The sequence below is a fragment of the Macaca nemestrina genome, chromosome 16 (assembly GCF_043159975.1).
Source record: "Macaca nemestrina isolate mMacNem1 chromosome 16, mMacNem.hap1, whole genome shotgun sequence".
NCBI classification, from domain to species: domain Eukaryota; kingdom Metazoa; phylum Chordata; class Mammalia; order Primates; family Cercopithecidae; genus Macaca; species Macaca nemestrina.
In genome coordinates, this window is record NC_092140.1 from 75,207,085 (window position 1) to 75,222,760 (window position 15,676).

At 41.7% G+C, this 15,676-nt stretch overlaps 1 protein-coding gene across 7 annotated transcripts in view; it reads right to left on the bottom strand.

The window, feature by feature from the left end:
- Positions 1–15,676, bottom strand: part of LOC105490744 (WD repeat and FYVE domain containing 2) — a 202,629-nt gene that overhangs the window by 27,582 nt on the left and 159,371 nt on the right. For 4 of the 7 annotated variants that reach the window (XM_071081623.1, XM_071081621.1, XM_071081622.1 and 1 more), the window contains 2 exons: positions 15,149–15,270; positions 1,909–2,035 (listed from right to left, as the gene is read on the bottom strand). In XM_071081623.1, the coding sequence (XP_070937724.1) occupies positions 1,909–2,035; positions 15,149–15,270 (249 nt within the window). Of the gene's footprint in view, positions 1–1,908; positions 2,036–13,190; positions 13,304–15,148; positions 15,271–15,676 lie in introns of those variants that run through there. The other 3 variants (XM_011756638.3, XR_011615035.1, XR_011615036.1) reach the window with 3 other exon arrangements.

Sequence of the window (15,676 nt, forward strand, 5' to 3'; positions counted from 1 at the left end):
AGAGACTTATCTAAACTTTATAGTTTTTCCTTTCTTAACAAACTATAGGGGTAAGTTTCCCAGACCCACATTTTCCATTCAGGTCAAGGGCCCTCTGCACACAGTGATGCCAGTGTTAAGCACTGCTGCAGTTCAGCATCTGGTGCATGAAATCGTGCAAGAGTGCTTGCAGTCTTTATTAACCACTGTGTACACATAAAACCAGTTAGGAGTTAAACTGAATGAGTCCAGTAAATATTAGTCATCTTCATTCAAAACCTGCATTTCGCTTCTCTGAGAAAGTCCAAGTTGGCAGGAATTATGTGGTAGATTAGATGATAATAGTGTTATTAAACACAACTGTGCTTTGGCTTCTTTTTTTTTTTCTTTTTTTTTGAGACGGAGTCTTGCTCTGTTGCCCAGGCTGGAGTGCAATGGTGCAATCTCAGCTTACCGCAACCTCCACCTCCCGGGTTCAAGTGATTGTCCTGCCTCAGCCTCACGAGTAGCTGAGATTACAGGCACGGGCCACTATGCCTGGCTACTTTCTGTATTCTTAGTAGAGACAGGGTTTCACCATGTTGGCCAGGCTGGTCTTGAACTCTTGACCTCGTGATCCACCTGCCTCAGCCTCCCAAAGTGCTGGGATTACAGGTGTGAGCCACCGCACCTGGCCCTGGTTTCCTTTTTCCTTCTCTTACATGGATGATGTGAACTCTTTCTACAGGACATGGATGTGTGTTCTCTTGTCATAAAGATAAACATAAGGGAATGATTCCTCTAATGAACTGATGACAAGGTCTGAGTGGCCCCATAAGCCAGGAGTGACCCCAGACAGCTGTTCTGTTCTCCACTATGAGAAAGAAGGGCTTAATAGCTATTTCTCTAACACTAAATTCTAAAACTAAAACAGTTATTTGTACATGGGTCCTCCAAAATTTAATTAGTTTATGTCCAACAATTCCAAACTAGATTTAACTATTTAGGAGAATATTTTAAAACTAGGGTTTCCAAGCAGATTTACAGGAAAAGCTAATGTTGCTTAAAACTGGTTAATTCATAGGAGCATTACAAACAATTGTTTATGGCTGTCAAGGGTTGTTCAAGATCGTTTTGAAAACTTAACAAGCAAAAAACAATTCAGATGAGCACTAGAGTTGTAAAGCAGATCTAACATTCTTTTATGCAAAAAGATTAGGCTTTGCCCCCAGGGACAGCAGGGCGTCTCTGGGTGTGGGCTGAGGGTCACCACTGGGGAGTTGCCTGGGAAGCTTGTCAAAGCACAGATCCACACAGCTCTGGATGGCAACCAGAATCTTAGCAGACAGGGACCGGGCATCTTTTCACAAATTCCTCAGAGATTCTCTGTGCCCAGCAAAGTTTGAGAACTGCTCCAAGGAAATGCAAGGCTTTCTCTGTACTTCCTCACAGCCCCCTAAAACCTATCCCTTAAGGAAGAAGAGCCTGACATGAATCAAGGCAAGCACTCAATAAATATTTGGTCAAGTACAAAATGTACTGTGAAGGATCTTACCTCTTCTCTTTTCCGTATGCTGCCAAGGAGCCTGAAGCCACATTTGAACTCAATTATATAAATTTTCTAAGCCTTCACAGCTTGTATTTTTAAGCTCTTTTTTTCCTCACTCAAAGTTTTACTGCTATATTCTTCCCAGTTCTAATTTTTATCTTTTATTTATTCACTGCCGTTACTTTATTTTATGGTTTTTGTAAGCACTCTCAGACACTCTGTGGAATAAAATGGGGTATAAGTATATAAACACAGTTTTACACAGTTATAAATCAAAGTGGCCAGTATTTGTGTTCTCGCCATGTTCCTTCCCATGCTAAGACCCTGCCATAGAGACTGAGCTGCACTCCTTTGTTCTAGTTGTCAGCTGAGAGTCTTTATGAAAGCACCAGCAGCCTTACTTGTGTCCTTGGAGTTCGATGGCTGTTCCTTTTCTCCCACCGATGTCCCACATGATGACAGAGTGATCTGAACTGCCTGAGAACAACACCCGCTGGACTGGGTCCCAACAGAGAGCGGTCACCCCACCTGAGAGGACAGACACAACCAGACGTCAGTCACAAGGTAAGACTCTTGCCCACCAAAGAAATGTGAATGCAGCGGAGACAGGATCTAGTGCAGTTCCTGGCACACAATAAATTCTTGTGGCAAGAACAAACAAATAAGTACCCAAAGAGAAAAAAATTGGCTCCAAGGAAATTCCCACCCTTTAAGCATTTTTCACCAACATTTCATATACCATAAAATCAATTACTATAAAGACCAAAAGAAAATAAAAAAGACAATAAATTGACCTTCAAAAGGGAGACATAATTCTAAGAAGAATGGAAAACACTGCACTGTTGGGAAATATTAACCACATTTTCTTAACTGCTGCCTACCTCCCACCCCTGACAATGACAGATGAGAAGGAAATGGGGTTTACAAATGCTCAATTAGATGTTTTATTCTTGAATATCAGATTTAATTAGGCCACACTATCAGAATTTAAAATTATGTTTGCTCTTTGGGAATTTTAATTTACAGATTCCGGGAAAACTACTTATGTTCTTAAATGTCAGTTTCCTCAACTGTAAAACGCAGATGATGGTAACACCATGACCACTAGGACTATTACTAAGAATGATAACATCAACCCAGCCATTACCTACCTTCATAGGGTTGTGGTGAGAATTCGATCAATTACATAGGACCACTCTACCACTCTAAACTGTAGTGTGCAGTACAGATGTGGGTTATTAGGATTACTCTAGTGGTATGGCTATAAAACATTATAATAGATTTTTTATGGTAGTCCCTTTGCAAATCAAACCCTTATGTACTGAGAACAATAATAATTTTTTCCACATAAGATGAGCACAAAGCCTGCAAATACTTAAGAACGTCAGAAATACTCATTTTTTTACATTATTAAAACATACTGTATTCTGAGAAGAACATAAAATAGCTTCTCATTTGTTGGAATCTGATATTTTTCTTATTTAGATTATCCATTTGTTCTAATGAAGTGCTATACTTTAAGAGCTTTCAGGGAAGTTTCTCTCATACATTTGTTTCAGGAGAATATTTTCTTATTTGTCATATGACTCTTCTTAGTAAGATTTTTTTTAAGATCAAAAAGGGAGGAGGAACCCCAAACTCTACTATTCTGGATTATGCTTCCTAGCGTTTTCCTAAACCTGCACCCTATGCTGCTGGTATACACTCCTGCCCGTGTAAGAACAAACATGGCTTCCCCCAGTGCCTATGTGGTTAGCCACCACAAGCAGCCCAGCCCTCACCCCCGACCACCAACATTCCCCACAGCAACAACCAAACACAGTGAGGCCGCTCACTGTGTTGTCTGTTAAACTGTATTGTCAGCTGAATGAATGAAGGAGCAGATGAATGCAAACATAAATATCATTTCTCCACTTCACACAAGTTCTTGCTTAAAGGTCACCTCCTCAGAAACACCTTCCTTGACTACACGCATCACTCTCCTGCTTATTGTTGTTGTTTTTTTTTAAATTGATTGTCTCCTGCCCCAGTAAGACAGAAGCTCTAGGAGGGCTGGAGCTGTGGCTTGTTCACCACGAGATCACCAAAACCTAGAATTCTGCCTGGCTTACCTACAGCAAGCACTCAATAAGCCCCGACAAATGGGCAAATGATTGAATGAAGGAGTGAGAATATGAAAGAAATGCCCTTGGCTTTGTTCTTGGCAGATTAAACAGGCATGTGACATCTATTAATGGGTTAATATTAGATTAAATGGGTTAATTAGGTTAAATGAGTTAAGACTAAATGGGTTAATATATAAGCACACAAAACAGTCCCTAGCGCATGGGAAGAATGTGCCTGGCTGACTACTATTGTTAATGTGATGCCTTCATGTGTTCGACTGCTCACGTCTTTCGGTCATGGAATATCCATGTCAAGGACAATCTCTGAGATGGTCTTGCTTGACTGACTAAGCCACTCCAACTGGGGGGATAGATAAGAGAAAAGTGGCAAGTGTTTGATTTCTCCTATATAACATGTGAAATGGGTAGCTCAGATTCTTTAAGGCATCATGATCAGATTTAATAATGGTGGGCACTGGTAAAAATAATGATTAGAAAGGTTTACTAGACTCAGTTAGAAAGACTTAATTGTAAGGGTTGTTCATCCTGTCAGAATCAACATGGAAATATTGAAATAGGGTTTACCATGACCCAGGTGACAGATACCTTTAGACTTCCCTGACCAATATACACCTACACATCTAAGAACACATCTAAGAACACTGCACCATGGGGCCGGGTGCAGTAGCTCACGCCTGTAATCCCAGCACTTTGGGAGGCTGAGGCAGGCGGATCACGAGGTCAGGAGTTTGAGACCAGCCTGGCCAATATGACGAAACCCCGTCTCTACTAAAAATACAAAAATTACCCAGACATGGTGGTGCGCGCCTGTAGTTCCAGCTCCTTGGGAGGCTGAGGCAGAAGAATTGCTTGAACCCAGGAGGCAGAGATTGCAGTGAGCCGAGATCACGCCACTGCACTCCAGCCTGGACAACAGAGTGAGACTCCATCTCAAAACAAAAAAAAAACGAAAAACAAAAAACACTGCACCATGAAGATCCAGCTCTCTGCCTTCTTTGTTGGGAATATGGGATGATAGTTTATGGGGATAGAAGAGAAAGTTTGGAATAGCATTTTAAGTGTACAGGCTCTGGAACCAGAATCTAGTCTTAAATCCCAGCTCTATCTTTATTAGGTATAGGACCTTGGGCAAGTTATTTAATGTTTATGTGCCTCGTAAGTCTCATCTGTAAAACAGGGATGATAACAGTACCTAACCCACAGTGTTGTTGAGATTAAACGGGTTAATATATATAAGCAACACAAAACAGTGCCTAGCACATGGGAAGCACCACTCAACAAATGTCAGCTATGATTACAGTACAGGAGACCTCATCTATACAATCTCTGTGACAATGTCCTTTGTTGAGTCAGCCTTAAGGCAGTGACCAGCTTATTCTATGCTATCCCAGCCATCATGAGATCAATTAAGGTTTTAAAAACAAGACCAGTCTCTAGCTTTGCCACATTATATCAGGCCAGAAGGGGCCAGGGCTAGGAAGGGGAGTTTTTGGTAACACAGAGAGTTAGGAAGGGGAATAGATAATGTGGTTAAAGCAAGTCAGGGTATATTCATCAGGCCCTCCCAGGGCCCAGAGTGGAAGAGACAGAAGGAAAAGCTGCAAGACAAGGAGAAGTTTAGGATGGTGTAGGGGGTAAATAACTCTGGGGTCCTATGCCTGCTCTATGTAAATGTCCTAACAACGAGGTCATTTGAAAGTTGGCCCATAAATGATAAATCACAGCATTCATTTCAAATCAGTTCAACAAGCATGTATTGAGCCTCTTCTATGTGGAGGAACTGTGCTAGGCTCGGCAGACACAATGAAATAAGACTTAGACTCTACCCACCAAAAAACAGTAAGATGATGGATTACTTTTGAGAACAAGAAGGGCATGCACATTATGTTTGGTTGAGCCACTCTCTTACAGGATATGTGACTGCTTCCCCTGTCTGGAATGCCTGTCCTGCCTTTTATCACCCAAGTAACTTTTTCTCCCTCCAGGAAGCCTTCCCAACACCTTCAATCCAGGTGAGGTTCCAGTCTCTGTGCATATCTCTATTGTTACACAGACCCCACTATATTGAACTTGGTTGGATTATAAGTTGGGTTATGTACCTTTGTATTCCAGCACAGCACACAGTGACTGGTATGCAGGAGGTGCTCAATAAATGTTTACTCAACTGATCTGCTGCATTGAATGACAGAGAGGAATAGGAGGACAATAAGCAGGAGGCATCCAGGACAGCCTGGGATGGGGGCTGGTGGGAAGGCTGTGCAAGACACCAAGGGTCAGAGATGCAGTGAGGAGACGTGCTGACGGAAATGGCCTCTCCCTTCTGAGGGAATTTTTCCTGCATCTCTCTGCACGTAGGCCTTCCTGATGAACTGTATAGTTCTTTCTCCTAACATTTCTGGCAGCAGAGGAAGTCAACCACCTTCAGCCAGCCTGCATTCCAGGCAGTGCAGACACCCACCTCATACCCCAACCCACACTGGGGGCAGAGCCCAGGGCTTCAATGCTTGTGGTTTTCCAGTGTTTCTATTTTTAATGACAAAAAGCATTTCTTCCATTTCATTTGACTTCATTTCAAGTTAATCCATCATTCCGGTCCCTTTCAGCGTTTCATTTTATGCTTCTCCCTTCCTTTGATCTCCCTAATATGACCTACAGAATAATTTTTAAATTAAAATGGTTTAATTCTTAAAAATAAAGTTTTCTAGTTATTCTTTAGTGGGCACAGGCCTTCTATTCAGGATGATGAAAAAGTTCTGGAAATGGATAGTGGTGACGGCTGTACGACACTGTGAATGTACTTTATGTCACTGACTTGTGCATTACTTGTACACTTAGAAGGCTGAAACGGTAAAGTTCAGGTTATATGTATTTTATCGAAATAAAAAATTTCCAAAATACTTTTAAAATAAAAGTTTTCATAATTACACAATGTATACTATTATATACTCTCATAAATATAACTGTTAGTGGCTGGCTAATATCTCCCACGTATGTATCTTATTTAAACTATTTTTAGATTTTTCTCAACTTTTAAGTATAAATTTTTCCAAGATGAACATTTCTACACACACAACTTTGTTCACATTTCCAATTAGTTAGAAGAGAATCCCAAACACAGTAATGAATCTGAGAGTATAAATATGTTTAGAAATTTAATATATATTACCAAAATGCTTAGGGAACTAATATTTTTGAGACTTTTCCCACATACCTTGCAAAAGTGAATGATCACGTGAAGTGTTACAAAATCAGGGTTGGAAACTGCTGGGTCTGTCTTTTCCAGAGTATGATCTGGTAACTCAGCAGAGGGAGTGTCACACCACACCCTCAAGGGTAATATCTGCAGGCCAACATGAGGCTAAAGGAGACTAAGAGCCTGTTGAATACAATATCTGATCTTTTGATTGCTCCATTTTGCTCTAGGTTCACGTGAAGTGACAAGGGTTTTTGTCAAGCTAAATGCCCTCCGTCTCTAGACTACACCTTCTTCCTGAGATCCGTAACTCTTCAGCCCGCTGTCTCTTTGCTGCCACCCCAGGGATGCATCACAGTGCTATTCTCTCCCAGACCTGCTCTCTCAGCAGTGCTCCAGGTTTCAGGAAATGCCATCACCAGTCAATACATGCTCCACACAGAAGCCTTGGGAGTCACTGCTACCCTAGTTACCAAATGCTGCTGACCCCTGCTCTCCAAACAGATCTTCAATCTCCTCCACTTGTCTCCACACACACTGCTGTCCCCCAGTCCAAACAAAGTCAGCGTTCTAAGGGTCTCCAGCAGTAGCCTCCTAAACAGCCTCCCTCCATCCATTCTGTTCCCAATCTACCACCTACTGCTGCCACAGTGGCTTTTTAAAATGCAAACCATGTCACTACTCTGTTTAAACTTCATCACTGGTTTCCCACCTGAGAATAATGCCTGAAGCTCCTACCACTACTTGTAAGGTCACCTGCCTTTGGGTGGTTGCTAACATTTTCCCACTCTAGGCTGCTGTTCCGGGTCTGGAATGTTCTCCACCACCTACGTAACTCCTTTTTCTCCTTTAAACACCTTCTGGCTGGGCACGGTGGCTCACGCCTGTAATCCCAGCACTTTGGGAGGCTGAGATGGGCCAATCACCTGAAGTCAGGAGTTCAAGCCCAGCCTGACCAACATAGTGAAACACCATCTTTACTAAAAATAAAAAAATGTGATGGGTGTGGTGGCATGCACCTGTAATCCCAGCTACTCAGGGGGCTGACGCAGGAAAATTGCTTGAGCCCAAGAGATGGAGGTTGCAGTGAGCTGAGATCGTGCCACTACACTCCAGCCCGGGTGACAAAGCGAGACTCTGTCTCAAAAAAACAAAAACGAAAACAAAACACTTCTTTGGGAAGCCTCCCTTTAATTATCTGCAAGAGGAGAGGACCTTCTGTTATCTGCTTCTAAAGAAGCCACTGTGCGCATCACGGCTCCACAGCACCTGCTACTCACAAGGTTTGGATGAATTCCCTGTAACTACTGGTCTAATGCATGCATTCCATGCCGGCTGGAAGATGGATAAGGGCAAAGATTATGCTTGTTTTATTCACCCACATATCCTGGCACCATCGTATAGAGAGAGAGTGGATGACTGACTATGGATGACAATTCACATCTCTTGACCTGCACTTTATATACACTGGATCTGTGTGAGTCTCCACTGTAAACAAAAATTGAAGTTCTAAATTATATGAACTTGCCTCTTTACATTGAACTGTGACTTTCTTAGTTTGTTTAGTTTCTTTTGTTATAGTTACACTGTTCCCTTCAATGATTCCCCTAACAGCTCATGAACAAGTCTGCATTTAATTATTCATTAATTAGTTTGCTTTGGCAGATTTACATTCAAGCCCTCCTGTTTCAAATATGTTCATGCTAATAAAATAATTTCTTAGAAATAAAAGAAAAAAGATTGTATTAACACTATTAATTTCCAATGGTCAAAATATGATTTTTGGCCAGGTACGGTGGCTCATGCCTGTAATCCCAATACTCTGGGAGGCTGAGGAGGGTGGATCATTTGAGGTCAGGAGTTTAAGACCAGCCTGGTCAACATGGTAAAACCCTGCCTCTACTAAAAATACAAAAATTAGCCGGCCATGATGGCGGGCACCTGTAGTCCCAGCTACTCGGGAGGCTGAGGCAGGAGAATTGCTTGAACCTGGGAGGTGGACGTTGCAGTGAGCCAAGATCATGCCACTGCACTCCAGCTTGGACAACAGAGCGAAATTCTGTCTCAAAACAAGAAAAACAAAAGCAACTCCTCTAAGTTAGTTTTTGACTTTTTCATAGAAATACATTCTACTTTCTGCAGAAATAGCAAAGAACTGTGATATTTGGCATTTAGCTCCAGAAAGAAAACCAGTAGAGGGAGCATAAGAACATAAAACTAGTTTCCTAAATCCCTAGAGATTAGAAAAGTGTTATGCTTTGGCCTCTGGGCATGACTACTAGGTCGATTCCCTCATTAACCCACATTTTTGTATGACCTTCTGTACTGTAAGAGAGAATGATGGGGTGAAGGGCTATGACTCTGGACGCATACTGAAGACCTGCTTCTGAGTTTGCATCTGGAGTGATGGGACCTCCAAAGCTGCCCTTTAATGGAACTGGATTAACTTTAGGGTGTTCATTTTGTCCTTACAAAAATCTCTTTCCCAGAACTGAGACTTGCTGTGTTTGGGACCTCCCAGGGCCCAGAATGAGCCTACCACTTAGGAAGAGCTCAACAATATGTCTAAATCACCATGGACTCTCTTACAGGTCCTCATTCTAGCTTTACAGGAATGAGCTGTATTGCAGCCACATTAGTGATGGGCAGATACCACTGTTTAGGAACAATAATAAGGTAACATCTGACCTGCTACATTTGCCTTCCTGTTAGTTAGCGACCTTCCTGAGCCATTTCCTGTTTTTCTCAAATATATTTCTTGATAAAAATAAAGTGAAAATGCTTTAAACTCTTTAGGAAAGATAAGACACAATACCAAGGTCATATTTCATATCAGAACAAGCCTGCAAAACATGGGACCCTTGAACCACATGTGGCTGACAAGAGTGCTTAGAAGCTGCTACTGTCCTTTTCTGACCTGGAGGCAACAATACAAAACTCAGAGGGCTCCTATCAGCCACCATACTGTGAGTGGGTGCGTGCCTGATTACTGAAGAGTCAAAGAGGTCAGGCTGAAAGCCACCTCTGCCTAAAGCGAACCTGGGAACCATCAGGTCCATCACTAGGCCTGCGGAATGCACCTCTGAATTCTACCTTGAATCCACCCACTCCTTGTTTTCCCACTGTCACAGTCCCCTCTCAAGGGACACTTCCCTACTAGCTTTCCAATTCCACTCTCTACTGCCAGACAACCTTTTAAAATCCAATCAGGTTACCTTCTTTGCTTCAAACTCTTTAATGGTCTCTCAGTGACATCAGGATAATGCCTAGCACGGTCTCAGTGATGGGAAGTGACTCTTGCTTTCTGGCTGCCCCTCCACCCTGACCTCCCCTCTCCCTCCCTCATACCCAGTGCTTCCACCATAAAAGAGTGACTAGCAGTTCTCAAGAGAGCCATGCTCTTGCACACCTCCTTGCCTTGAACACGCTGGTTTTCTCTGCCTGAGATGCTCTTCTCAGTTGTTTTCCATGAACTCAATACTTACTCATCCCCAAAGATCTGAGGTCAGGCAGACTCCCGAGGAGGCCGTTCCTAACCGCCTCCATCTCCTTCGAGTGGGCTGCCCTTCTGTGTTCCCAGAAGCGCAAGGTGCTCGCTCCCACCAGCCCCTGCCAGCATGCACTAGAACTGTGCTTTAGTTTTTGTCTCTCACTGGGTTGTGAAGAATTTGAGGATAATGACAATTTTACTCTGTGACTGGGAGGAATGGCTGAGATGACAAGGGACAGCACAGAGCATAAAGAGAAGAGGATCCAGGGAAGATCCTGGGGGCACAACCAACCACAGGGGAGCCCGAGAAAGCCAGCAGCATCATAGAAGAAAAGCCAAAGGAAGGCAGTTACAGCCAGAAGGAATGGCCACAATGTAAAATGCTGCTGAAAAGTTAAGTACGACAAGGTTTACAACGTGTCCCAGCAGGCCACTGGTCACCTCAGGGACAGCAGTTTCAGTGGCATAGTAACGACAAACCAGATTGCAGGGAGCTGGAAGGCAAATTCGAAGTGAAAATGCGAAGCAGCTGGGAAAATCATATTCTTCTAAGAAACACGGCTGTTTGCTACAACTTGGATGAACCTTGAGGACATTATGCTGAGTGAAATAAACCAGTCACAAAAGGACAAATACTGCATGATTCCACTCTTATGAGTCACCTAGACTAGTGAAATTCATAGAAACAGAAAGCAGAGTAACAGTTTCCAGGGACTGGGAGGGTAGGGGGAGAGGATAGGGAGTTCATGTCCAAGGGAACAGAGTTTCAGTTTCACAAGATGGAAAAGGTTCTGGGATGGATGGTGTTGATGATTGCACAACAGTGTGAATGTAGTTAATGTCATTGAATAGTACATTTAAAAATGGTTAAAATGGTAAATTTTATGTTTTATACATTTTACCACAATTTTTAAAGCATTGCTATTAAGAGAATAAGAAGGAACTTGCTATAAGACACGGGATTGAGAGGGTGTTGGTTTGTTTTTCTACCAGAGGCAAAAAACATAAGCATGTTAATAAATTGAAAAGAGTTAGTCAAAAGAGAGACCAAGGCAATCCATTTTGGTAGGGACACCCTGCGAATAGCCTGGGGCCAGAGGAAGGCAGCTCTCCTGCACTGAGAAGACGAGAATGGGCCAGAGGAAGGCAGCTCTCCTGCACTGAGAAGACGAGAAGTGGGGAGAGAAAAAGTTTGTTTGTTGGGGTGGGGGGGATATACAGTGGGCAAGAAATACTTTTTTTTTTTTTTCTTTTTAAGCTTCTATCTGATAGCTTTTGAAGGAAGAGGCAAGGAATGAGATGGGGATGGGGGCTTGGGAAGGATGGTGAAGGTCTCTGTTTAGGGGCCTGGAAGAAGGAGCGAACTGAGGACAGGGAGAGTGATTATTAGGCAACTTCATAAGTCTACACAGGAAATCCTGAGTGTGCAATGGTAATGATGGTCTAAACCTCAAGGCAGTGTGACTACTATAGACCCAGCAGCTGGCTGCACAACAAGAAAAGGTGGAGAGTTAGTCTGAATCAGACAGGCTTGCCAAGAAGGCAGAATATTTACATTCACAGAACTGAGAATGCTGGGAAGGCATGGGTGAAGCGATGCACCACTGGGAGGAAAGGTGATGCAGGGGCTGAGACGCTGGAAAAATGGAGGGACCACAGGCTGGAATGCGCCACAAGGGGAAACAGTAAGTGGAATGAAGAAAGGGTGTAGGGAATTGGAGGATGAGGAGGCTGAAGTCTGCGTGAAGCACAGAAGTTTAAGACTTCTGAGGTGGGACAGTTCTGGGTCCCCCACAGAACCCCAGGCCCAGTCTTGGCCAAAGTGTAGGTGAGGGTGTAAGTGGCTAAAAAAGAAATTCAGTCAGGGAAGAACAGGGTCCTATCCATAGGGGATATTTCCATGTGTTCTTCCTCCCAAAGGCATAAATAATTCAGATGATCTTTTATGAATCTTCTTCCTTGTATTCAATTTTCTCCTTACTATATGTTTCTTATTCTAGCATTCCATTTTTTCCCTTTAGGAAGCCCCTTATGATCTAGGTATTATCCAATTTTATATCCTCTTTCCCCTACTTTTTTTCTTATCGACATCTAAACTCAGTATTATCTCATTTTACACAAAATCATGGGTTGGTAGCTGGTAGAAAACGGAAAGGCCCTTTAAGAACCATGAAAACTGGCAATGACTCATTTTCTAGGGTCGATATGTTCTAGAGTCAATAGTACATGTTAAAACTACTAGTAAAAAATTAATCATCATCATTGATCAAGTCTTTCAAAGGCTAAGCATGAATATTTTATACTACCTTGCTTAAATGACCCTGAGCAGAGCAATAACGTAAAGGGGACCTTAGGTTTTAACCTGAAAAGGATATGAAGGAAGTAAAGTTGGAGAGGAACTTGAGCCTTTTCACAAAGTCTAGCTACTCATGAAGAATATATCTGTCTTTTCATTTGACTTGGAAGTGGGAATCTTTCTTGTACACCATCTTCTAACTCCAGGAAAGGCAAGGTCAGACCAAGGCAGCTGTCTTTTTGGCCTTCTGGGGTTTCAGCCGTCTGAGGCCACATGCTCTCAAACAATGCCTCATTAATGTATGCCAACACTGGCTTTCTCTGGTGCAGTATGACAGAGAACCAAATTATCAACATTTTCAAAATAGATTGGTTTCTCTTTTGTTTGGATTATACAGAAAAATGTTTGACGTTATATTTTACTGAACCGTTTTGAAATCAGTTAAGCATATCATGTGTATCTTTGCACAAGCATGGACTGTACTTTGCCACTTTCAAAACATATCTGAACATCAGGAGATGCAGCAGGCGATATCTCACTGTGCTATCAGCACATGATGATTTTGCTATTACTCCTACCTGTGTGTCCTCTGAATGTTGTGACCAGGGTGCAGTTTTCTTGCTCCAGTTTGAGGATTGTTACTTGGCCTGAGTGGTCACCAATAAACACATGCCGGGTTTCAACATCAAATCTATCATGTAAGCATTAAGGATTGTTTCTCAAAATTAAATGGGGGAATTTACAATGAAGAAACAGGGCATAAATGTAACAAGAAATACGCAAGTCCCATCTGAGGAAAACTTGAAGACAGTGCTGAACGACACAAAAGTGAACTTAACCAAATGAAGGACATACTGTATTATTGGACAGTAAGACTTAAAAATGTCACTTCTTGTTCCTAAATTAATAACATAAATCTATATATTTTAAAAATATCACCACATGTTGTTTTCTACAGCTAGAAGTATTCATATGGAAAAATAAATAAGCAAAAAGAGCCAAGAATACTCTGAAAATAAGAACAATATGGTATGTGATAGGGAGGTTAGCCCTACCAGATATTAAAAAATGTTATAAAGTTTCTTTAATTAAAAGTGTGGTATTGGTGCATAAACAGACTAACAGAATACAAAGTTGCGAAATAAACCCAAAAGCACATTGAAATTTAGTAAATGTCTGATGAAGGTAGCTTTACAAATGAATAAGGAAAAGATGAATTTAAAAAAATGATGTTGGCACAAACTGGATAGCCATTTGGAAAAAGAAAATAGAATCTGTATTTCACAATGTATACCAGGACAGATTCCAAATGAATTAGGGATCTAAATGTAGAAAATGAAAACATAAGCTTTAGATAGGAAAGTTTCTTTGTAACCTTGGAGTGGGAAAAGCTATGACTCAAAAACACAACAAATATTATGAGCAAAGCCAAAAGATAAACTGGAAAAAAATATTTGCAATTTATGTCACAAAGGGCCCAAATCTCTAATATAAAAAGAGCAATCAAGAAGAAAAAGATCCCAAACCTAATAGAAAAATGGGCAAAATTTGAATGGAGCTATTAATAGATAGTTCAAGAATAAATCAAAATGGTGCTGTGCAAAAAGAGTTAACACAGCAGCTCTGACTGTGATCCTCTGAAAGCCAGCTTATGAAGTTGGCATAGTGTCTGGGAATCTGGATTTTGGGAAGGTTCCCACCATTAACTGATAAGAGTGGTTCACTGTGCCTTAACTGTTCAAACATTGTGGCTTACACTGAATACCTGCTTTCCTTCTGGGAATCTGGAATTTTGGAATGTCCCAGGCAGACCTGCCTACATGACCAGTAAAAGCCCTAGGCATGGAGTCTCTAACAAGCTTCTCTGGTTGACAAAGCCTAGCAACCCTATTTCTAAAGATCTACCCAGAGATACACAGGCAAAAATACAAAATGACACATGCCCAAGGCTAGTCACTCCATGTTATTTTAATAGCTAAAGTTTGAAAATAACCTAAACATCTATCAACAGGAGACTTACTGAATTAACTATGCTACATCCACACAACAGAATATTATGCAGCTGGGGGAAAAATGGAGATCTGTATACACAAACACCAGGATATATTATCAAGTGTGTGTGTGGGGGGGCAGCCAAGGCATATCAGAGTTTATAAGCTTACTACCTTTGTGTGAGAAACGGAGAGAAATACAAAAGTGTATATATGTATGTGTGTGCATTTGCATGTGTGCACTCATATTTAGAAAGGGAAGCACTAGAGGGATTAAGATCTAACAAAAGTGGCAAGGTGAGGGGACAGTGATGGGAATGAGACTTCTCCCCTGTCATAGCTCCTATTTTAGAATTTTGTAATATTTTTACATATTAAAAGGTACATAAAATTTGTGACCAGGCACAGTGGCTCATGGGAGCCACTTTGGGAGGCCAAGAAGGGAGGATCACTTGAGCCCAGGAATTTGAGACCAGCCTGGGCAACAAAGTGAGACCTCACCTCTACAAAAATTAAAATAATTAGCTGGACATGGTGGCACATGCCTGTGATTCCAGCTACATGGGAGGCTGAGACAGGAGGATTGCTTGAGTCCAGGAAGTCGAAGCTGCAGTCAGCCATGTTCAAGCCACTACACTCCAGCTTGGGTGACACAGTGAGACCCTGTCTTAAAAAAAAAAAAGAAAAAAAGAATATATATATGTAACATATATATACATATATATCTCAAATATATTTTTTTAAAATCCCCCAAATTGAAAATAAAGTAAAATGAATGAACCTAACTATCAAATTGGTGACATAATCACATAATTAGAACGATTTCAAGTGCCTTTAAAACACAACATTTTCAATGTTTCAGTGTCTCATTTTGTTGCCCAGGCTGGTCTCAAACCCTAGGCTCAAGTGATCCTTCCACCTTGGCCTCCCAAAGTTCTGGGATTACAGGTGTGAGCCACCATGCCTGAGCAAAAATTTTATGTATTTTTTAATATGTAAAAATATTACAGGATTCCAAAATGGGAACTATGACAAGGGGGAAGTCTCACCTCCATCACTGGTAGAATATATTC